The following is a 24,277-nucleotide window of genomic DNA, read 5'->3' on the forward strand; positions in this document are numbered from 1 at the left end:
ATAAAATGGAGTGGGGAGGTAGAGGAGCTGTCCCAGGGGAGCCAGGGTTTGTGCAAAATGCCGCGGTGGGGAGCCAGCAGCAGTGGGCAGCTGGGGAAGAGGGCACTCAGGGCAGTTCTCTGCCTCTGGTGGAAGTGATTGCAGGAAGGAATGCATCAAAAAGAACAGGAAACTGGCTAGTTTCACCTTCCCCAGCCTCTGCACTATTGAATCTTCCCAGCCACCTCTACTGGGAGAAGGGGAAGGTGCATGACAGAGGGACCATGCCACAGGTGTTTGCTGCAAGTTGCATTGGCAGCTGACAGAGAGCAGAGAGGGACACAAACTCATTTTGCTGGGAAACAGCTCTAGAGGCACTCGAGTGCAAGCACTGGAAGTGCTGCAGACGTGCTGTCTCGAGTTAGGTACAATCTGTGGGGATGTGGAAAGCATCTCCCAGGCAGCACGCTCCCCCTCCTTGCAGTACACACACAGCTGTGTGCGGGGATCGCTAGCATTTGCTTCTGACCAAGAAAAGGCTCAGAGTGCCTGGGAATGACAGTCCCAAGCAAAGTAACCAGCTCCTTTGTTTTTGGATTTACTGACCCAGCACTGAGCTGATTTGGCTCCTGGGGACTGGTGAAGCACACGAGCAAATGCACTTCTCCCTCCTGGTCGGAAGCTGGTTTGATGCCTTATTACTGTAATTGACAAATCCATCAGTCATTGCAGGCTGTCTCCAAGACTTCATCCTCTTTCACCCTCTGCTCAGGAAGAATAGCCAGCCTATTTTGACAATGCTTACAGAAAAGTGCTTGGGATTTGTTTATTCTGGACTATGTCTCTGGGCATCCTTGTTCCTGTCTGTCTTTAAAGGTAAGCTCATCTGTGGTTGTCCAGTTTTTTCGGGTTTTTTTGTTTTTCTTTTATTTTTTCTAAACACTAGTCACATCGTATCCCAACTCTGTTTTCAGAAGGACTTGTATCTGCTTGTAGTTTAAACTTTGTTAGAGTCCAGTGCTGGTCCCACTGAGTTTTGTAGTCAGTTTGAATAAGTTTGTGGATCTTACAGTGCTGGGCACCTTCTTTTAAGAAAGAAAAAGGTGTGGGGGTTTTTTGTAATGAAAAGTGAGTAATTTTCACTTTCAGAAATGAATTGAAATGATTATGTTTCAAAAGGAATATGTTCTTTCTCTCCTTTAAAAATTTAACCTCTGCGTGGTTTTTTGGCAATGGCAAATTATAACTCCAGGCTGGACAGGATGGCTGTGAGAACCCTGTAGATGTGAGGGTGAAATGGTGTTGTTCTGCAAAGAAAAATGTCCAGAAGAAGATTCTTAAATATTTACTTTCTATGCATCATTTGGGAAGATTTATAACTGCATAAATACATAAATTTACTATTTCTGGTTTGTTTTTCTCTTCTAACTTTTAGTATGTTTAGTAAGAATCCTTCCAGGCAGTGATGGGTATAAGCTGGAAACATCTAATAAAAATAATGGGCTTCTGTAGTCCAAGTTGTCACCTGTGACCAAGCTATCTTCTGAAGTTTCAGCATGTTACAAACAAAAGTAGGAACTGTGTGATTCTTCCAAAACATGGAGGATTGCAAGGCTAACAATAATTTTTAAATGAGGAGGGAGGCTGAAATAGCCACAGTCCTGAAAGTTGTTCAGGATTCTGCATAAAATGTGCTTTTATTGCTCCCTAACAGCTGAAACATACGTGCCTGCAGCAACTATAAATTCTAAAACTGAGTATTCCAGGTGTGAGGGACCATGTCATGTTACTCATGGTTTATGCATAGAGAAAGGAGGATTGTCTTTTTAAAACAGAGAAAGTGGTCCACATATTTCAGAAGCGCAGGAGCACAGGAAACTTACGTATATGTGATGTTGCACTGGACTATTCATGCCACGCAGATAATTCCTCATTAGTTTATCTGAATCATGCATTTCATTATTACAGCTCCACATTTCAGCTGCCTAATGTAGCAATGGTATTGCAGAAAAATGTTTCCCCACCTTGCTAAATTAAGAACCTTGCTATCTTTGTAAGACATTCCTGTGCTACTTCAGGAGCTAAACTAACAGGCAGGTGATGGCAGCTAGTTATGATATAACTCACTTTGTGTGCAGTCCCATTCTGACCAGTTGTGTATCATGTAAATACTGCCTTTTAAATACTGAGTGATCACTAATTCTTCAGGAGGGATGCTTAGTTTCTCTGAGCAGCACATGAAGACACAAACTGCTTTTATAAATAATTCAGGGAATTTTTTGTTAGGTGCTTTAACCAGCAGTTTACAAGTATACACTTTTACAGACAACTGCTAAAGCAGAATAAAATGAACCTCTGATTAAGGTGGTCTGTATTTGACCTCTGCTTTGTGGATGGGTTTTTTTTTCTTTTTAAAGAAAAGGAAAAAAAAAAGAAAGAAAAGCTCTGGGAATTCTGCAGTTGCGGTAGAAGAGAAAAAAGTCAAGATGATCTTAGCATGTTATCAGTAGCAGAGTCTTTTAACAGTAAGCTCCAAATGAACTCCCCCAGAATTCCTCAGTGCACCCGCATGGAAGTCACAGCAAGTCCATCATAACTAACATCACTCGCACATAGTGCTGAGTTGTTTCAACAGAATTCATAACAATTTCTCAACTACTGAAAACTCCTGCAGGGCTGTTTGACAGGAATGTAGTGACAAGGACTAGGTAAAAAACAAAACAAAACAAAACATGAAGAACTCAGTCATTTTTTCCACACCTTTCCACAAGTTTTTGCTTCAACTTAACTCTGCTTGCACTACTGCTGGGAGCCCTGATACATATGTCATTCATGTTAGGTCATTGCAGCCCTCCTTCCTGAAGAGCCTGGAGCTAGTGATACTTTCTTGGGACATGGGCCCTAGGGAAAATCAGGAAACTGGTTCTCAGCCTCCCTGGATCCCAGATGAAATCTCTCAGAGCCAGATGTCTCTTCCAGGCCAGGTGCAATCCTTGAAGGAGCACCCAGAGGATGGAAGGACCCTGTGAGTCCCAGCAGCTACATAACAATCTCAGGTGAAGGGACTTGAAAACTCTGCTCTGGGGAGACATTGGAAGGGAGGGATCAGACCCACTCCTGCTCCTTTCTCTGAGCATGGCGCAGTCTGGGAGCCAGGGTGCAGATGACCCTGCAAGGGAGTTCTCCTGAGAAACATGTCGCAGTGACCACATGGGCACCTAGCCTCTCCTCTGAGGAGTATTACCTTCAGCTCAGTGCACTGGCACCTGCTGGGTTTGAACATCCAGGGAAGTTAAACATGCACTTTGCTAGTCTCCAGTCAACCCATGTGTTCTAATTACTGTACTTTTATGTCCCTTTTTTTAAGCGAGGCCACTAAAGTGCCACACATGCCACACAGAGCAGAGTCAGACCTCTTAGTTTCTTTGCTCTGTGCAACCTGACATCAGGGTCATACTCTGGCCATGTGGCTTTGAAAAGCCCAAGAAAGGCAAAGGCAAGCTGAGGACAGAGCCCCTCCTCTGCAGTCAAGTGGGAATGTAAGCGGTCAGCATTATGGGACAAATCCTATGGCAGGGGATGCTGCAAGTGAGCTAACCAGCTAAAGGATGTAAATTATGAAGTAACTCAGCCTGACTTGGTGTACCCAGCTGGTGCAAAGCAGCTTTTCTTTGGCTCACTCACAATCCCGCGCTACACTCATTTCATGCTTTCTCACAGCTTTGCTGATTTAGATGAGCTCTAATGATCACATCAGAATATAACTGGTGATCTCGAGGAGCAAACCCTCACAAAGATACTGTTCTTGATTCACTTTCACGCAAGCAGGTGCTGTTTCTGCAGCAGCAGTAGCATTGGCAAGACAGTCTCAAAAGGCCAGATTCTGCTGCCAAGCTACAACTTCTCTAACGTGAGCTAGTTAGACTGAGGTGACATGAGTTTAGAGATCCGTGTAGCAGGAAAAATCAAGGCTGGTACTTAAATACCTATATATGGAGTCTAAATTTCAGGCCTCAGCTGGGTAGGACTGATGGAACTTCAATGAGCTGTATTAATCAAACCGGTTTACTCCAAAGAGACACTATTGAATAGATGTGAGAAATCCCGTGCCTTAATAGTGTACAGTGTGATGTCGTTGGTAATTTAGGTGGTTGGTGAAGGAGCTCCACCTTTAGATCTCATATATGTTACCAGACTAGAACCAGGTGTTAAAGTCAGATCATTTAGAATCTTTCATACTCTTAATCTGAGGTCTGAAAGTCTTGTTCAGCTCAGTTTCCCACATTCTCTATGTTGATGCTCTGAGTTGTATCACCCCACTGAGTGATACAGTTTCAAAGATAACAATGCAGCTGATGTGAGTTTAAAATAGAAAAGATATGAGGAAGACCTTTGCTTGTACAAGTAGTTCTTTTCTTCCATATTGGCTAAAAAGATGCCACACATGCATCTTGCAGAGATGGGAGATTACTGCCAGATCCTTGCCATTACTATTGTATCTGGGAGCACAGACACCAGAGTCTGGTCACTCTGGATGCTGAGAGCGTGCTAAGGCATCACATATGCATGGAGTCAGACAGGATTGAATGTACTTGTCATAGCACATGTCTGTTTATAAGTATTACTCTGCTCTGTTTTCAAGAACACTGGTGCAGAAACATATGTCAACACATTTAAGATAGGCAGGCAGAGTCCTATGCAAATCTCTGAGATTATTTCCTATGAGTTACTGTCTGCTGCAGTAACTTGCTGTACATGCTTGCCTCTTGAGATTGACTTCCAGTTCAATGAACTTCATGTTCAGTCACTAATCTTCTATGTGCATTCACTGGCACAGCTCTAAGGCTGCTCTGTATTATTGTAGGCACAGCTGCAAATATGGAGCTGGCCCAAGCTTGTGAGAAGTTGCCAGGCTCCAGGAAAGTTGGAGGTATTTCCATGCACATTTGCTGATAGTGATCTGGGCTAAATCTTCTTGTGTTAACTCTCCTCAAATCTCACTAGAAAAAGTGGGAAGATCCAGAAAAAGCACCTGGGGCCTGACATCACCAGCATCTATTGTTATATGCACCTATTGGTATAGGACTCTGCATGTAGGGAGGGATCCAGAAGCAGATACAGTGCACGAGAAAGTAGCATCCATCTGGTCTTTGGGATGATGCCAGATGGTGCCTTGGGAGCCTTCAGCCTTGCTCCAGTGCAGGGGGCCTTCTGATAGTCTCAGAGCAGAAGTTCCCATTCCAGGCACAGGATTCAAGTCCTGAACACAGCTCCAGACCTTTTTTCTCCCTCTGGTTTACTCTCCTACAACATGTGGAGGAGAACATGAGTTAGTGATGGCGGTAACATATTGGATGATTTTGTCAGCAACTGTAAACTGTTCCAAGTAGTGAAAGAGGTATTTTATGTCTCTGTGAGAACAGTGAACTGCAGCATCCCTTCTCACACCTGCATGATGAAGTAACTCTTTCCAGAGTCTAAGAATGGGTTACATCAGTAGCAAAATGGGAAATATTTCTATCTGAACATGATGGCTATGATTTTCAAGGGAACACAGGTACCCAAATACCATTCAATTTCACTGTACATCCTGAACAAAGGGTTAGTGCAGAATTTCATTTGTATGTCACAAACAAAGAGGGAGATGTAAAGTCTCTCCAGCTCTAGGGTGTGATTAAAGTAGATCAAAACCCTTTGCGTCACTCCTGACATGGTTGTTTGAGGATGCCTACTGCCTAGAAATCCTGCATAATCTAGTTAAGGAAGAGAGCAAATCTGCCTGAGACAGGTAGGGCTAGCACTGACAATCAGTAGCATCCATGGCAATGAAAAAGGTAGACAGGAGTTTATTGCTGTTTTGGGACACACTCCTGAGCAAATATGGCTTGAAGAAAGAGTTTTGCTTATCAAGTACTTTCTGCATTGAGCAAAGCAGCTGATAACAAGGCTCTTACCCAATGATGTGTTTGGAAATAACAGTCTTTCCACCTGGGGCTTGCAATTAAGTCAGTAAATTGCAATAGAAAGAGAACTTGTAGTCAGCATGAGTACTTATGCATGTCAACAGAGAGGTGCTGGTGACTCTGTCCTGCCTTGCTGTCAATTGGCTTTGCTCAGTTAGAGAAGCTGTGGACATCTGCAATCCTTATCACTTTCCAGAAATGGATGTCTTCAGTACTTATTGCATTCCAGAATGTTGCAGAGAAAGCCACAGTCCTCATTTCTGTCCTTAATGCAACATAGATTTGGACAGAAAAAGGACTTAGAGGGAAGGGGCGGGCTTGAGGAGATCTCATTTTGCATTGAGGACTCAAACAGTCTAAAGCCAGTTTGCAGATTGGCCTGACAAGACTGTACGCTGTGTTCCCTGAAGCTCAGCTGTGGCTATATGGAAAAGAATCTCTGGTCACTTAGATCTCTGCCATGCCAAGAGAGAAAATTAAGTTGTAAAATGGAAAAGATATGTCTGTGGCAGCTGAAGTGAGAGAGGATCTGATCTATACAGATTCATAGACTGGTAGAATAATTTGGCTGGAAGGGACCTCCAGAGGTTGCCCAGTCCCACCCTTCTTCTCAGAGCAGGGAGAGCTCTATTAGGTTGCTTCTTGGGCAGTCAAGCTGGGAAGATCTCCAAGGACAGTGGTCTCCCCTATGGTGAGTACCCTTCAGAGAAAAAAATGCTCCCCTCATACCCTGGCGATGCCCCATGATGCAACTTGTATCTGATTAGTGCTGCCCCTGTGCACCTCCCAGAAGAGCCTGGCTCCTTCAACATAGAGCCCTTCCCCATGACAGCTGAAGGCAGCCAAAAGAGCTCCCCCTTGCTTTCCCATCCCCAAGCTGATCAAAGGTGTGTCTGTCCACCTCTCATCGGACATGCTGTGCTCCAGCAGCCCGTTGTCTCAGTGGCCTCCACTCAACTTACTCCACAGGGTCAGTGTATGTCTTATCCTGCCCTGGGGAGGCTTTGTTAGGCACAGACCTAACTGTGTGTCATGCAGTGGGTCTCACTGATGTTGAATATAGGCTAGCTGTAGAGGAGGATGCTACTTAATGTTTTCACACCTCTGAGTCAGTAGGTTTGGGAAAAAAACAAAAGTAGGAAGTCATATAATGATGCAGAAAATACATTCTGTAATTCTTAGCCATCTTGTGCTCTTTGTGAAGAACTTCCTCATCTTGAGCCTGCAAAGTGGCAGAGCAGGTCATGAGAAATAATGGAGTACATTCCCTTGAATATTGTGTCATTTTATAAAAGTCATCAGCAAACTGAAATCTAGCATAAGCAGCTGTAACAATAAGAAGAGGGGATAAAAAATGAAATAAATAGTTGTTAGATGGTTTGCAGTTTTTCAAGTGGAAAATGGGCAGCAACTTTGAATTGGACCCATTCTTGTTCAGCCTTCACACACAATTCATAAAAGGCAACTGGACAGCTTCAACAGCTCTAAGCAAAAGACGTGCCTTTCTAATATAGTCAAACAGCTATCCTGCAGCATACTCTCTGCAGCAGTGTTTCATTCAAGATCTAAGCCTTCTAATGTAGTCTCCAAAGATATTAGGATCCCCAGTTTCCATTTACTTCATAATTCAAATTTGTTGGAGTGGTATCTCAGCCTAAGCACTTCAGCACTCCCGCCATTGTCAGATCTACTTCTGCATTGCCTGACAATGACAACAAGAGGGCAGGACGATAGAGAAAGGATAGATCAAATGGGCACAGGTCTGTGGGTAAGGAGAGAAGACATCCTTCTCCAGAGGAGGCCTCTTCCCAAGTGGGCAAATCATTTCCCCTTTGGGTCAAAATGCTCTAACAGACTCAGGAAGTCTGAATGCTGGGGAATACAAGAGGGCAGGCAGACAGCACAGTGTCACTTTCTGCTTTTCAGGCTAGTTCTCGTCTCTCTCAGAGACCAAGCATCTTGCATCTGCAGGCATTGCTACTATACCACAAGATGACAGTCATACTCCACCTGGACATGTGGGGCACTAATTTTGTTTTAATTTTATTTTGTTTGCACTGACATAATTCAGGAGCATTAGACTGAAGTTACCAAGGCTTTAAATCAACAGAGTAAAGTTAAGACAAAATCAGGCTCCCCAGATCATCATTGTCTGGAAGTACCTCATTTTCATTGTAGTTCATTTCTGGTCTTAGTCAGGATCAGTGCCTCAGCCAATGCAGGTTTGGCTGGGAGGCTGCAGCAAGAAAGGCCACATATTTCATATCCCTGCTGATCCCAACAAAACCAGGACTCGAGGCCTGGAACTGAGAAAAAGACAAGAGCATCTAGCATTCTGAAAACAGACAGATGGTCCTGGTTTTGGATGGGATGTTCCATTCTTAGAACTTGGAGCTTGCTCCAGTAAAAGGAAAGCTGTCAGCAACTGTCCTGGTTTCAGCTGGGACAGAGTTAACTCTCTTCTTAGTAGCTGGTACAGTGCTGTGTTTTGGATTTAGTGTGAGAATAATGTTGATAACACACTGATGTTTTAGTTGTTGCTAAGTAGTGCTTACCCTGAGTTGAGGATTTTCAGTTTCCCGTGCTCTGCCAGCAAGAAGGTGTGCAAGAAGCTGGAAGGGAGCATAGCCAGGACAGCTGACCCAAACTACCCAAATGGCTATTCCATACCATAGAACATCATGCCCAGTATATAACTGGGGGGGTGTCGGCTGGGAGGGGCAGATAGCAGCTCTGGCATCACTCAGTGGGTGGTGAGCAATTGCATTGTGCATCACTGGTTTTTTTTTCCTTTTTTTTCCTCTTCTTTTTTTTTTATATTCCTTTTCATTACAATTATTATTATTATTATATTTCATTATTATTATTATTGTTAGTATTACATTTTACTGTAGTTATTAAACCGTTCTTATCTCAACCCATGAGTTTTACCTTCTTTCCCGATTCTCCTCCCCATCCCACTGGGAGTGGGGGAGGGGAGCGAGGGAGCAGCTACATGGTGCTTAGCTGCTGGCTGGGGTTAAACAATGACACAGATCAAGGCTAACCAATGCTCAACTGTTACTAAGACTTTGTGACATTCGAAGTCTGGGAAAAAAAAAACAGCTGTAAACTTCATGATACAGACCATGCTCAGCTACTTTATATGCACATAAGCAAATCTGGGCTGAATCAGCCAAAACAAAGCACTTTTTACAATTTCCAGTGTCCTAGGTCAGATCTCCACAGACGTTTGACTGGTCACAAGTCTAATTTGCTCAGAGCCAGTTATTTGCCTCATCAAGACAGTATTATAAGCAGCTTTTGTCTTCAGTGTGAAATAAATTCAGAGTCCCTGCTGAGAATTTTCATGCCTCTATTTACAGCTCCCTTTGTCTTTGAAGACCTGGACCACCAAAGCCTCAGACTTCTTTCCCTTGGAAAAAATCTCTTGGTAGCAGCCACTTCTGCTGCCAAAATGTCCAAACTATCACCAGCCAGCTAGCAGCACAGCATGTTTCACATAGACAGGCAGTAAGTTTAGCCTGGCCTAGCGAAAGGTCAGCAGTGCTTCTTAAAACAGGACTGAGTCTCATCTATAGATGTTTTATGTAAATTTTGCTTCCCAAGTGGGAAACTATTTCAGATTTGGGAAAATATATCTTCACATTTCCCAGTTTAGGTACTAAGCACTGAAAAAAAGGACAAATAAGCAGCCATTCGAGATGCAGTCAAAATTTCCATCAGATTAGCTGATATCCCTTTCACAGGGCTCTAACACCATGTTTCACTTCATCCAGCATTTCAGTTTCTGATATTGGGAAGACAAGCTTGCAACTTTCTCTGCATTCCCAGATCCATGTTCACTGTGGACATCTGTGCCTTGCCTGTGCCTTGCAGCCAGTGCAGCTCTCATTTTGCTCACAGGCAACAGTGGAGGCTCGAGTGATGCCGGAAGAAGGCAGGAGGAGCCATCACCAGCCTTGCCTATTGCATCCTCGGTACCTTTGCTGCTTAGCATTGCTATGCAAGTACAGCTGGCAGGGTGGCAAGGCAAAAGTTCATTGTTCAGGAAACTAGCCATCTCTGGGATCATAACCATTGCCACTGACCAGCACTGCAGAAGGAGAAGGGGAAAGAATCACTGCAACATCTTTGGGCACACAGAGTGGTTAATTTCCACAATATTACTGTCTGTAACATTTCCGCTTCAACCTCTCCTCTGCGTTGCCCAGAGAAGATAAATAATATCACCACTGCTTCGGTAACAACACACTGAGGCAATGGTTTTGAGGCAAGATCACTCCCTCACCTCTGAACTATGAAAAAAGGAACAAGCTTTCTCTGCCTAGTAAAGGCATGTCTGTGACTAAGGAATAGCGCTTGTGAGAACTAAGTTGTTTTTTTTTTTTAATCTTTGCTATCTTCAAGTCCTGGGGACAAAATCACTTATCTTTCTCTTTCTGGGAGGTTAACTTACCTTCCTCCTCTTCCAGGGTCCGGCTGACCCTGGTGTGGGCTTCTTTCTACTTATATTGTGACATTTTCAGGGTGTAAAGTGGAGCCCGAAGAACTGTGTTGCACAGTAAACTGAAGATTTCATTGCAGCCTCTATCACTGCTATTATCTGCACTGTGTTTAGGAAAAACACCCTCTTCCTACCTATCGTCTTCTCAGTCCTCACCAGACTTACCTGTCTGTTTCCACTGAAACCGTTATTACACCTGTCTGTTCACGTGTGGCTTTCCCAGGTCTGAGCTCTCCACATGTGCCTGGCATTGTGTTGAGTGGGCTTTTGATGGGGAGGTGCAGATTCCCTGTGACCCTTTTCAGGGCCGTCTGTGAAGGCTGTGCAGATTGCTATGGCTACCTCATTGACAGCACTTGGTTAGTGAAGTTCATAGTGCTTTCCCAAGAAGGGCTTTCCCTTGGTTTACTGGTTTGGGTGCCAAAACATGTAGAGGTGAAGGGATGTGACAAGCTGCTCTGCAAGCCAGTGGGAGTGGGGAGTCCAGAAGCCCACACCACTACACTGATGACCGCATCACTAGTATCACTTTTGTCATATGATTTAGTTTCTTTCCGTTGGCTTCCATTACTGCTCCTCTGCACAAATCCCAGGATGACTGTCAAAAGTCACCTTCAGACAGCCACAGCTCTCTGTAACATGCCTAGCAAGGGGAGTCCCCCTCTTCACCACTGCTCCAACTCCCTCCTCCTGTGCTCCCTCCACATCTAGTATTATAGTAATTACGGTTATATCGCATGGAGCTGATGTAAACTAGCATTACACTAAAAATACAGTTTTTTCCCTTTCTGCCTGTAGCCAGTTATGTTTCTGACCTGAAGCAATGAGGCAGTTTAGATAACTATCATACATTTGAGAGGTGTCCCACTGTTAATATCTTAATGTGTGTCTCTTCACCTTACACATATATCTCAGCCTTTAAAACATCTGCACCAAGCCAGCGGGACCAAAAATATAATCCCATCCTTTCATTATGTAATGGCCTATATTCTCTTTTTAGCATGTTGTCATGTGCCTAAAGTCTTTGAGATGAAACCTTTCCAAGCACACCCTTTAATACCCATCTCTGCTGGGAGCTCTTTATCTGCTATGGAAGAACAGAAATGACCAATATCAGGAAGATTAGGTCCTTTTTGCCTAGGAAAACATGGCATTTCTTACATTCCTCTGGGTATCTAATGAGTTTTGTGTGTAAGATGCAGAAACAATCTGCATAGCGAGAGCCAAAGATTAGTCTCAAAGATTACCCAGAAGAGAAGTAGATTAAAAAGAGATTTTAAATGAGAGAGGTATTCAAATAAACAACACGCAAACACACACACACAGACACAGACACACACAGGGTTGAGGCAGCTGATGTGATTCCATTGTTTCTTATGTGAGTACTCTTCCCTGAAGGTGTGATGGCAAACATTTAAATCAAAGCACATTGAAAGAAATAACGCATTTGCAGCAACAGATAAAAGCAACAATGCTGCACATAAGAACAAAAGCAGATGGGACACACCTGTGTCTCTGGCAATGAAGTGACATATAGCAATGACATGCTTTACATTCTCAGAAATCTTCAAAATATACAAAATAAGGTGGGTATAGCTACCAAAGTATTAGAATATGCCACATTTTAGTAAGTGTTGTTGTCATTCCAATTCTTTATGCTGATGAAGTTGCCTGTGAAACAACCTGCTTTTTTTCTAATACTACTCCTGTTACTTCCCCCATAATTAATAATTGCATATAGTGTGTGTGTGTATGTGTGTGTGTCTTCCTGTGATCATTCTATTTGCATTCCCAAAGAAATATCTAAAAATCCCTGTAAGAGCACAGTGATAAACTAAAAAGAAAATAAATAATAGAAGAGGAGGTATGGCAGAAGAATCTGCAGGTTGTTAGGAAAATACTTGGAAGTTCTAGGAATTAGCTCTGATACCCATAGCTTTTCCTAATGGCTTTTTGCTCTGTAAATGTTCCAATTATAACAGGATTGTATACAATCATTACACAACAAAATATAGCAATACCTCTCAGTATAATGACACTGTTTTTCAAAAAAGGCCAGAACTCCACTCAATTTCTTTTAGGAAACAGTAATACCAACCAACCAACCAACCAACCAACCAACCAACCAACCAAACGAAACAGAGGGAATGTGGCAAAGTAACAATACAGAGAGAAAAAAATTACATACATGTGGTGAAGTACCTGCAGAAGGTACAAGGGGAGTCAATAAATAGCACAACCACAATATCGCCGCAGTTTAGGACTTTTTATGAAGTAGCAGGGGACAAAACATTTAAAAGCAACAATGTGATGGACCAGGAATATGCTGCTGATTTTAACTTACTGTGCTCTGCAAAGAGGTTGTATATGCAAATGATTCTAGGAACTGTTTTTGAGAAGGGAAGAAAAAAAAGGCATGTTTTGTAATTCAGAGACATGTTAGCATGCATATGTGTGAATATAAAGTGATATAAGAAGAATACAATATTTGGTCTGAAAACCATTGGTCCTTTAGGTACCAGTAACTCCCATGATCTTGTATGAATAAAGTAATAACTTGTGTGTAAGGCTTAGGCCTCTGCCAAAAGAAATGAGCAACAGCTAGAAAACATTCAGCTAGCAGCTGGCCCAAAATAAAGTTCAAAGTTTATGAAAATAAAACCAAGGAACACTATGAACCAGAGGTGGAATTGTCAATAAATACAGGTACCGTGGCTGAAAACCTTGTGGAAATCCATGTCCTTCCACCTACCCTCTTGTTAATATTTCATTATTTATTCTTTACTGTGCACAGCAAGCCAGAATGTGGCCCACACCAGGGATGGTCAGTCAAGGAGCTGACCACTTTTGAAGCAAACCTGGAGAACTGACAAGGGCAGGACTCTTGCCTTGTAGTTCAGGGAGCTCTGTGTGCAAAGCAGAGCAGGAGGATCAACCAATCAAGACCAGCACAGCTCCTAGGAAAGGAGGGAGCATCTGGCCATCCTGGCATATGGATAGTCTGGCCAGAGCTAGCTGCAATTTTGACAGCCATTTCTACCAGACAACGCTGCACAGCCTCCAGCCCCAACAAACACTTCCCTGGATCTGAACCCAAACCTACAGAAGAAACAAGGAGTATTATGGTGGCACAGTGGGAGGACAGGATGACACTCAAGCATGGAAGTGGTGGAAGAGATTTGTTGTCAGCCCGCAGCTGTATGCCTATAGCTGTATGTCTCCTCAACAGGCCAAGTAAAATTGTAAAGGAAGAAACCAGTGCAACCAGTGAAACCATATGCAGCACACAAGGAAGGAGGAAGGGCCTTGCTAGTTTTAGTCAGATCTCTTTCTCTTCTTCTTCCTCTTCCTTGTTATTTTTACTTTTATTTTTATTTTTATCTTTATATTATTTATTTATTTATTTATTTTTCTCTTTCTTTTTCTCTTTCATTTTTTTTACTACCCAGAGGTTTGGTGTATTTATTTTATTTTTAGCTTTGCAGCCAGAGCAGATATCTGAGTTACACCAAGATCAGCATGTCTTAGGTCACCCTAAAACACGCAGGCCAATTGAGGCAGCTCTCCTTGCCATCACTGGCAATAGGACATGAGGAGTTCAGTCTGAACTTGAGCTTGGGCATGCACAGCTGCTGACTTGGAGCTGACATCAGCCAGTACCAGCTTGATCTAATTTAACTGCGGTGTCTCAGAGAATTCAAACCCCTTTATAGATACCATGAAGGCTCACAGTCAGATGAGACACCATCTGTGCAAGCCTCATTAGAGGTGCCTCTCTCCCTCTAGCTATGAATCCACAGTTTGTCCAAATACATGGATGCTTTAGGCTTGCTCTGAGGAGGTCTCTGCAAATTTTTTTTTGATATACGATTATCCCATGTTTCACTCCTAGTCTCTTGGCCTAACCTGTCTGGGACCTTGCAACATGGCATTTAATAACGAGGATGAAATCTCACAAGCAGACCATGCATGTGGAAGAAAAGACAGAGCTCAGGCTGTAAGGTAACAGCAAGATGTCTTGCTTTATTTCCTGCTGAAATAATTCAAGGCAAGCATGTTGTAGGGGAACAAAGGAGGCGAAGGTACATTTCAGATACATTGCAGAAATAAGCCCATAGGGAAGCTGCCATCTTCTGTTTTCTTGCTACAGGTTCTTCCTTCACATCATAGGACCCCCTGATCCAGCACAGAAGATACCACACAGTACCACCTTACCTAGGGAGTTCCCTGGTCTCACAGCAGTGCATTTGGAGGACCCCACATTTTCTTGTATCTCCTGTTAGAGGAGGTGGTAGCATTCTGCAATAGAGAAATAGCTCCTAGGCTGGTTACCTTGCTGTGCAATTCTCAGCAATTCCAACCTAGAAAGAAAGATGAAATTCAACTATAGCATGTATTCCCAAGAGATTGGTAGCAGTTTATAGGTCATGGTGATCAATCAGTGGGCTTCTTGCAGACTTCTTTGCGCATGCAGAAGCATGGGAGGAGATTCAGAGAGGTATTTAAGAGCTGAATGTAGTACATGAATACCTCTGTTGTCCATAGAGCTCTTCACAAAACCACCAGGGGATTGGTTGCCTTGTGCCTCCCAATTGCCTGCAAACTCCAGGAGCAGTTTAGGGAACCATTTCAGATTATTCAGAGGGTAAAGCTTGAGGGACAATCTAGTCCTTGGTCTAGTAACTACATGTCTCCTTTGTACTGAGGAGCCCAGAACTGGACCCAGCACTCCAGGTGTGTCTCACCAGTGCTGAGTAGAGAGGAAGGATCATTTCTCTTGATCTACTGGTGAGGCTCTGCCTGGTGCAGCTCAGGATGCTCGTAGCCTTTGCTGCAAGGGTGCATTGCCAGTTTATGGTCAACTTGGTATCTATAAGGACCCTCAGGGCTTTTCTGCCAGCCTGCTCTCCAACCAGTGGGCCCCCAGCCTATCCTGGTGCCTGGGGTTACTCCTCCTCAGGTGCAGGACTTTGCACTTCCTTTGATTGAACTTCATGAGGTTCCTGTCAGCCATTTCTCCCATTTTTCGAAGTCCCTCTGAATGGCAGCAAAACTATGTGCTGTATCAGCCACTCCTCCCAGTTTTGTACCATCTGAAAACTTGCTGATGGTGCACTCTGTCCCATCATTCATAATGATGTTAAACAGTATTGGTCCCAGTATCCACCCCTGGCGTACTCCACCACTGGCTGGCCTTCAGTTGAACTTTGTGCTGCTGACTACAATCCTCAGCCTGACAGTTCAGCCACTTTTCAATCCACATCACTGTTCACTTATCTAGCCTGTAAAGTGTAGACAAATGTCTATGAGGATATTCTCAGAGACGGTGTCAAAAGTCTTGCTAAACTTGAGATAAACATCATACACTGCTCTTCCCTCAAATTTTAATGAGATTGTATGTTTTCCTACTGCTTCAAAGATAATTCAGAAACAAAGGGAACACTGTCTGAGGCAGTGGGACATAAGAGGCTCAAAGAGCCTTTATCTAGAAAGCATCATGCCCTTTGCCAGTACTTTCCTGTAACATACATAGGCAAGTAAGTCTGGTATTGCTTTTGGGAGTCTGACCTGGCAACCTTAAATATTGACGTCCAGCTTTCAGCCTAGTTTAAAAGATGAAACAGTGCCACTGCTTTTGGTTAGATTTCTGTGACTGAGGGGTAGGCAGTGGTAAAGCTTGTTCTACCACTACTCCTGAGAGATCCAGACTTCCCCATCACCAGCAAACACTCCATTTAGCACACAGAGATGTAGTGTCTCAACCCATTAGCACAAGCATTAGAGGGGAAAAAAGCAGAAATCTCTCTGGAGTATGAAACATTAAGTATTTGAAGATTACAATTTAAAGAAAAAATCTACGAAGATACAAGTCTGGCTTGTCACCCACCTCAGTTCTTTCTCCAAAGCAGCTGTAGCAGAGAGATGGCAGTATGATTAGACTAGCCAGGTCTTTGTGGTACCAACAGCTGCCATGGCTATTTGCCAGGACACCCCAAAGGCTCCACTGCTTCTGAATCTGTGTAATTTTGTAAGCAAAACCATGCAGCACACAAACATGTGGTCACCAAAGCCAACTCAGCAGGCTAAGAATAGTTCAGCTAAGGCTATGTTAACAATTTCATATACAAGAGGTTGCATAGTAATAGGATCACATTACAGAGGGGAGAGTTGAAGAAAGGATGGAAAACCGGGTGCAAAATTGCAGTACTGGGCTACTTCACCTCATGAAGTTTAACAGAGAAAAGGGCCTGGCTTCGGCATGGTTGGAGCACACAGTACAAAGACAGCTTTCTGAAGCACACAACAAAGGGTTACGCTCAGATCTGTCCAAGTCAGACCTCCCTTGGGGGGCTGCTTTAATACATCACGACAGCGATCGTACCAGGGCACTCTAGCAGCCCAGCTGACTTCCAGAGACTGGTGAAGGGCACTTTTCCTTTGTAAAAGCTGAGGCAGCCAGATTAAAAGGAAGGTTAAAGGCAAATATTACATAAGTACTCAAGATGAGAGCAATAGTACAGGCAGTCATTTCTTCCCTAAAGCACAGGAACATGGAGGGGGAGGTGGTGGTGGGGCGGGCAGGTGAGTGAAAAGACGGCAAATTTCCTCAAAACAAAAAGCCTCTTTCCATAGAACAAAGTGTAGTGATTTTCACTGGTTTCCTTTCCACACAAGGATCTTACAAGGGAGTTGGGGTCTGCTGAGGCACTGAAAATCAAGTACTAAGGCCATAACAGAGGACCTAAATCACTGCCTTGCAGGGAAGCTTACTTAAGCTGGTGAAGGAGAGACACTGCTGCGAGAGCTTGTCTTTGCCACTGGTGAAAACGCAGCATCCAATACCGACGTGTCAGCAAGGGCTATTGAAGCAATGCTTACAGCATCTGCTCCTCTGGATCCCCATGATCGTGTAATGTATTACGTAAGAGCAGAGAAGGCCCATGAAGATGATGTGTTGGTGTAACTTACCAAAATAAACAAACATACTCTTCCTACTTGTTCACCAGGCACTGCCATACTGGTAAGCCACAAAGATCCCTTTAGTATCAGGAAAACTGAAGAGAACACAGGTTAAACAGACTTATAAACTGTTTATAAACTAAATTTATTGTTAGCTTTAAAAGGCATGGTTGCTGTGTTGGAGAGCAGCTTATTCCAGACTTGCAAGGTTTGCTGAGCACAGTAAGAGTCTGGGGAAGGCAGAACTGGTTGTTATGGTTTGTTTGCATTGTCAAAAAGATATTCATCATAACCACTGTGAGAGGAGTCCTGGTGTCAATGTGCAGAGTTCTGCTCAAGAGTTAAAAAAAGTCACACACAGTGACCAGGAGCTGCAGTGGATAAAAAATGCTTCAGTCCAAAGTAATAATAATTTAGAGTGCAGATTGCCTGCCAGGGATTGGATTTCTACAGTTCAGGGAACACGCACTCATGCTGACAGGACTGGTTTGGCCTCAGGGAACCTGCAGCCCATGACCCTACCTCTGTTAGATGCAGCTCTTGGGTAGAGCTCAGGCTGCCACTGGCCAGAGCACCAACATCTACACTGTTTTGGGGGACTCAAGCTCCTGGGCAGTGTGTCCCAGCAAAGTACTCACCTTCCTGTGGGAAGAGACCCAAGCCATCACTGCTACCTTGCCCCATACATGGTTGTTGTGGCAAGGAAACCTGGTCATGCCGGTTAGATGCATGGTCTCCCCACCCACCCCAAAGCTGGGGAACAGTGTCATCTTGCAATGTAAGCATAGACTGAAATTCCACTGGTCTTTAACATGCTCATGTGTTTGCGTGACAGATTCTGTGTTGAGGCTGTTCCCAGTGGAAGCCGAGTTAAGCATGTAACACCAGAAATTCAATATCATGATACATACCTGTCAAATACTCTAGCCTTCATACTGCCACCTCATTAGGTGTTACCGAAGTGTGCTGCCATCAGAAGGGAAAAAGGCAAGGGAAGTAACCCTAAGCCTGGAAAGACTGCCACACAAAACTGAAGAGGGTATGAAGAAGGCTTGTTACTGTTTCCTGAGCACAGAAAAAGGCCTGATACATCAGCTCCAGGAAAAAAGAATACCTGTTACTCATGCTGGTAAACACACAATGTGTCCAAGTAATATCAGCGCTGGCTTACAGCAGCCAGTCTCTAGGAAATAAGAACAAGCAAATAAAAGCGCTCTGACTGCCTTCTAGGAAGCTGTCTGGTGGTTTTGGAGCCACATCTCCACTGACCATCAGCAGAAGGGGCACCAAGGGAGGGGACATTTACTCAGAGCCTGAAAGGCTGTTCAGTAGTTTCTGAGTGTTAGTAATGAGTTAGAGTGTTAGTAGTTAATTTTTTTTAGGAGCTCATCAGTCATATATGCAGAAAAGCTGTGTCTGTCACACCCAAGTGTAGAATTTGGGGGATTTTTTGGGGAACTGCTTTCAAATTACAAACCTATTAAGAGGGGTTTTTCAACAAAACAGACAAACAATGGGGAAAGTGTGACCAGCCTGCATGACAGATGCTTTCTTTCTTTTCCCCTAGTCTCTCAGCAGGGTGAAAGCCAGAGACGCTTGTACAGAGAACTGCTGAGAAATTACAATCGTCTTGAACGACCAGTAGTGAATGACTCCCAACCCCTTGTAGTCGAGCTCCAGCTTTCTTTGCTGCAGATAATTGACGTGGTAAGTTATGTGCTCTTCTGTTCTCTATGGCACCCATTCAGCATAACAAATCTGATCTCTCTTGTAGGGATCATACTTTTCCTTTTAATCAGGCTATCAGAGATGAAAGCAGACTGTCTTTGGCTAAGCATCTGCCCTAAATGCTGGAGTACATGCTTTGACACTTTGGAGGAGTGAATATCCTCCTAAAAGCACAGCCATCTCTGATACAACATGAGCTGCAAGGAGATTAATTATGTAGTTTTTTCCATTTGTGTTAAACAGAAAAAAGAATTCAATAAATTAGAAGCCATGTGTAACTACAAATTATTAATGATACGTTCTTCTCAGAGCTATGTGGGATGCAATAACTGAAGACCATGTGCAGCATTCAAAGCTAGCATCACTGCACTTACACTTTTTCATTAAACATTATAACGGCATTGGCCTCTTCTCCCATCATGTCTTTACCATGCACTGCGGTTGAAGGAGTCTGCCCTGAGATGAGGTTAGAAATATATAAAAGCAAAACCTGGAGGCACAGCCCTTTAATGGTCTTGACTGCAACTTGCTTTTTCAGAATTGGAGATTTGACCCATGGACAATTTTAACATAATAATCCAAATCCCTTTTTTCATCATGAAGAGGATTCTGTATGATAAACCATGATATATAGAGAGAATTTCTTTCATCTACATGGAAAAAACAAACTAGGAGAACAATTTTGACCACCTTCACCCTGTCAACACAGCAAACAGCTGAACACATTAGTGCTCCTTTCCTCATCCTACCGCTTCCGTAGTCAGTATTATGGGCTGGTTTCCAATACACCGTCACTGTCATGGAGGGAACAAGGAATAGAGAGAGAGATGCGCAAACCTTTGTGCAGTTGCAAACCAATTTGACAGAGGCCTCAAGTATTTAAACTTTTTAAAGCTGTCACAATCTTTCTGAAAATGCGTAGTGCACCAGGTGCTCTCCCTGGAGGGGTAAGCAGGACCCTGAAAGTCTAGCTCCCCAGCGTCATGCCATACCAGTAGCAGGTCCAGCCAGTTGTGGTGCTCCTGGAGGTAGGCAGCAGCCACTCAGGCAGGGTAAGCAGCTTTCTGTTTTGAAATGTTAGCAACTGCATTGAACTGGAAGAGAGAGGAGATCAATACTCTCAACTACAGTCACTCATTCACAGCAGGATCTCACAGTCCTCTTTAGAAAGAGCAGAGAAATCCTCCAGCTAATGTCAAGTAAATTTCAGCAACCAATTCCAGGTTTAGCAGAGGCGTCTTACGTCCAAAGATCTTGCTCCAGCCCTTCTTTTTCAGATGGTATTTTCTTGCAGTAATTTGAAGGTTGGGGGTGGTAAAGGGGACTTTTTAGCCTTAGGGCTGTGACTGTACATTTTCACAGTCGGTCAGTCAGCAGGAGTTACATAAAACCTTTTTTCATTTGGATTTCACATTCATGTGTGAAACCCATCCTTTCAGGAAATCAGCATTTCTTTAAGCACTTTATCTACGTTATGTCAATGTCCATTACAACAAATTTAATTCCCGTCTTCCCTTTTGATTGTCCACAATAGGAAAAATATAATCTAAATGGTCATACATACCAGAAACAAAGCTTTGTTTCCCTCTATCTCTGCACACAGTACAGATGCTGGAAGTTAATCAGCTCAGAGTATTAATGACTTGTCCCAGGCTCAGGGTCTTGCAAACTGCACTCATGGTGTTTTTAAAAAACATCCAGAGTCACCTGAAATGTTTATCTTGCATGATGTAAAAAGGTGCCTGTCTCCTCTGGGGAGGGAAGGAAAATCCCTTGGCAGTTGAGTCCCTGCAGTAGAAGGGTCACTGTGGCATCAACAAGTGGCTAAACCAACCAGCTGGAAAATCCACAAAACACTGCTCCCACGGGTCCCTAAATCAGAAAGCAACACAGGAATATGCCAGCAGCAAGCAGGTTGTGAACATGGACACAGCCCCTCAGCCTCCATGGCTGGTTGCACAGACTGCAGTGTCTGGATGCTCCAGCTGCTGAAGAAAATGTCTGTTTAAAAGGAGGGTCATGATAGTCACAGTGGTGTAAAAAGTAGCAGGCAAGGTACAAAGGAGAGGTAACCTCTATTAGCTGACACACCACGAGGCAAACCAAAAGGGCATCTCTCTGTTCACTCAGATGGGAGGCCGGGGGTGAGTAGACTGCCTCCTCAGCTGCCCTGCCTGGCACAAGACAAAGCAACTGGTGCACAGTTGCTTCTTGCTTGGGGAAGGGGATAGACAGCATCAGAGACTTGGCAATGGTTTATACACTAACAAAGTGCAAAGCTGCTCTTTCTGAAGACTTATGTGTCCAGCATGCTCCGTTAGCATAACAGAGCAGGGTGCTAGGCAAGGTCCCAGCCTGAGGGGACTTCATGCACCACGCTCCCTGGGGAGGAAAGAAGGACGCTGCGCTCAGGGGAGTATGGTGTGCCAAGGCATACAACAGTACTGCTGAACTCACTGGGATGCTTTGCAAGTGGTCACTGCAACAGACATGAGACAGTGGACCCTGGACTGGTTTCCCTGTGGGAGGAAACAATGTAAAGAAGATGAAAACAAGTCTCCTGTTTTATTGTTGCATGGAAGGAAGAAGGGGTCTGCCACTGATACAGAAACTCACTCCTTACCCTTGCCAAGACCTGGCATCACATCTAATGCACTTCTACCTGGGACAGGTTCCATGACATGCCTCCATAAGTCTGTTTCCTACACGTACTGCATTACAACATAATGAAATCTAAATTCATCTTCAGCAGCCAGCCTGCTGAGAACAGCACTGATGACAATCTAAATTCACTTTGCTACACAGAGAGGAAAGACAGGTCTGAGGTCCCTATGGTTTGCCAAATAGTAGTGACAAGTAACTTTACTTAAAATCTCACCTCCTCTTCTCACATCCATTCAAAGAAAATTTCAAAGCATGACTATCTTGGATTAGGTTTTCTGCTCCTACCAGCATGTATTTGCCTGCACAGGATCTGTGTGGGTTTTAGCGCTCAAAGCCAGCCATCATACTCAAAGCCGTGCTTGTCACAGTTGTGGTAGACAAATGCAAGTGAAGGACTTCTTGTCATTAGGGTTAGGACTTTTTCCAAAATTATATTAATTCACAACTACAGCCAAGACAAGCCTCTTACATCCAGGAAACAAATGAGCAGAAAGAGGGACAGTTACATCCCCTCTTTAGCAGCCGGGCTCAGTTCAGTTTGCCTTGTCCTCTATGTGTAAGGACAACTTCATGCTGAGCTGTCTCATGTGTATGCAGTTTCTGATGGTCATTTTTCCTTGGAGCCTGCCCTCCACCCTTCCCTGGCAGAAGCCAGGCATTCCCTCTGCATCAGCAGTGCATTTGGCTGGTGATCTCTCCCACAGAGCACTGTCAGGCCCTGCCAAGCCCTGCCAGCCCAAGCAAGTGTAGATCACATCCAAGAGTACCTGGAACAAGAATTCTCTTCTTATTTTTTCTAAAAGCCCAGCTAGTTGGTCAGGCAAGAACAATTAAGAAATGAGGCGTGACATTTTTCACAGCAGAGGGAATGCAAGCATTTTTCTCTTGGCTCAATGTGATAGGAGCCTGCTAGGTAGAAATAATTTGTCATCATGAATGACAGTTTTCATTGCTCTTGTTGGCATTTGCAGGGCACCTTATCTGAAGGGGTCTACATCCTTTTTGTGGAAGCACTGGTGAGGTATTTAAAAAAAAAATACAGTCTTTATTTTCCAGCTTTCTTTCTGCTAGTGCTACTATACCATTATCTTTGGGTCAGTGCATCAGTACCACTGCAACAATAGCCTCACTGCACTTGGTGGTCCACAGGAAAATCTTGTTTTAGTAGCTTTCTAGGCCACATGTTTCCTCAAACTGCAAGTTTAAATGTACAAAGAGAAAAAGAAACCAAGCAGTCAACCAGCAGAAGAATATGAAGAAGAAAAGCATGGCCAGACCAGAAAAGTATCACACATTTTTAGAAAACCCTCTAAATAAAAAGCCTAATTTTAGAGTGCTACAAGGTAGCTGCACAATGCTGCAGACATAGTAAATGCCTCAAAATCCCCTTCCAAAAGCAAACACACCTCTAGGGTTTCCAGTAACTACTGCATTGTTGACTTTCAGAGGCTGTACACAGCTAAGCACACTCATTAACCTCATGCAAGAAGGAAGGCCTAGCTGCCACGCTGTCCCTGACAATGTTGTCTTGTGCAGAGCCATCCCAAGAGTCTGGCTGTTGGGCTCCCTGCATGTGGTGAAGTCCTGTAGTACTTTTCTCCTCCATGTTCACCATTCCAGCTGCCACTAACTGAGAAAACCACCCCAGTAGCTGACAGGTTGCTGAGTATGTAATGCCACATGGTTGTTCAGGTGCTCTTGTGGAAATTTCCTCCTATTTCAGAGGGCATAATGATTAGAAAAAGGGACTGTGAGTGCCCAGTAGGAAGCCACAAAAATGCTGAAAAAACCCCCAACCACCCATGAGTCATTTTGCACTTCCAGAAGCCAAAAAATACATCCTTTTACTGTATTTTGGGCTGCAAACCCAAAACAACTGCTACATCTGGAAAATTTAGTATGTACTGTTTTGATTTGATTCAATAGTGTGTAAAATGATTGTATATACTAGGGACTGCAGGATCATCCCAAATCAGATCACATGCTTGCAGACAATCTCACTTAAACTGCAGATTTTGTTGCTACAGTGTGTCAAAGCTCTTGACACGTTTGGAAAGCAGCAACACAAAGTAACAGAAGAATTCAGTGGGGCAAGAAAGAACAAAGATTCAGATTTTCACCTGAAAACTGGGCCTGTGCCTTGCTGTGCAGGGAAACCAAGGGAAAAGATCTGCACATACTTTCCCTGAGCTCTCAGATGGAGTCATTGCCACTATAAGCAGCATACTAGCTTAGCAGCACAGCAGTTTTTATCTTCTCTACCAGGAACTCTACCGTAAACTGTTGGGTGAAGCTTTAGCTTGCACTGGTTTTCCCCTAAATCAGAGACTGCAGCCCTGAAGGGGTTGGGTTTTTTTTTGTTTTGGGTTGGTTTGGGGTTTTTTTGAGGAAGTGTTTGGTGAGGGAACAACTTTTAAATGCAGGCATCTTTTCACCTCAGAGATGCCCTCATTGGCCTGCTCAGTTCCCAGGTGAT

The 24,277-nt window shown here is 43.8% G+C and overlaps 1 protein-coding gene across 1 annotated transcript in view; it reads left to right on the forward strand.

The window, feature by feature from the left end:
- The first annotated feature begins 776 nt into the window (after positions 1 to 776).
- The window catches only part of LOC127027589 (neuronal acetylcholine receptor subunit alpha-7-like), a 64,569-nt gene continuing 41,068 nt past the window's right edge, over positions 777 to 24,277 (forward strand). Inside the window, exons 1-2 of the mRNA XM_050913376.1 lie at positions 777 to 855; positions 18,977 to 19,116. Of these exons, the coding sequence (XP_050769333.1) occupies positions 777 to 855; positions 18,977 to 19,116 (219 nt within the window). The remainder of the gene's footprint in view (positions 856 to 18,976; positions 19,117 to 24,277) is intronic.

Source organism: Gymnogyps californianus, chromosome Z, assembly GCF_018139145.2.
Source record: "Gymnogyps californianus isolate 813 chromosome Z, ASM1813914v2, whole genome shotgun sequence".
Taxonomy (NCBI): Eukaryota; Metazoa; Chordata; class Aves; order Accipitriformes; family Cathartidae; genus Gymnogyps; species Gymnogyps californianus.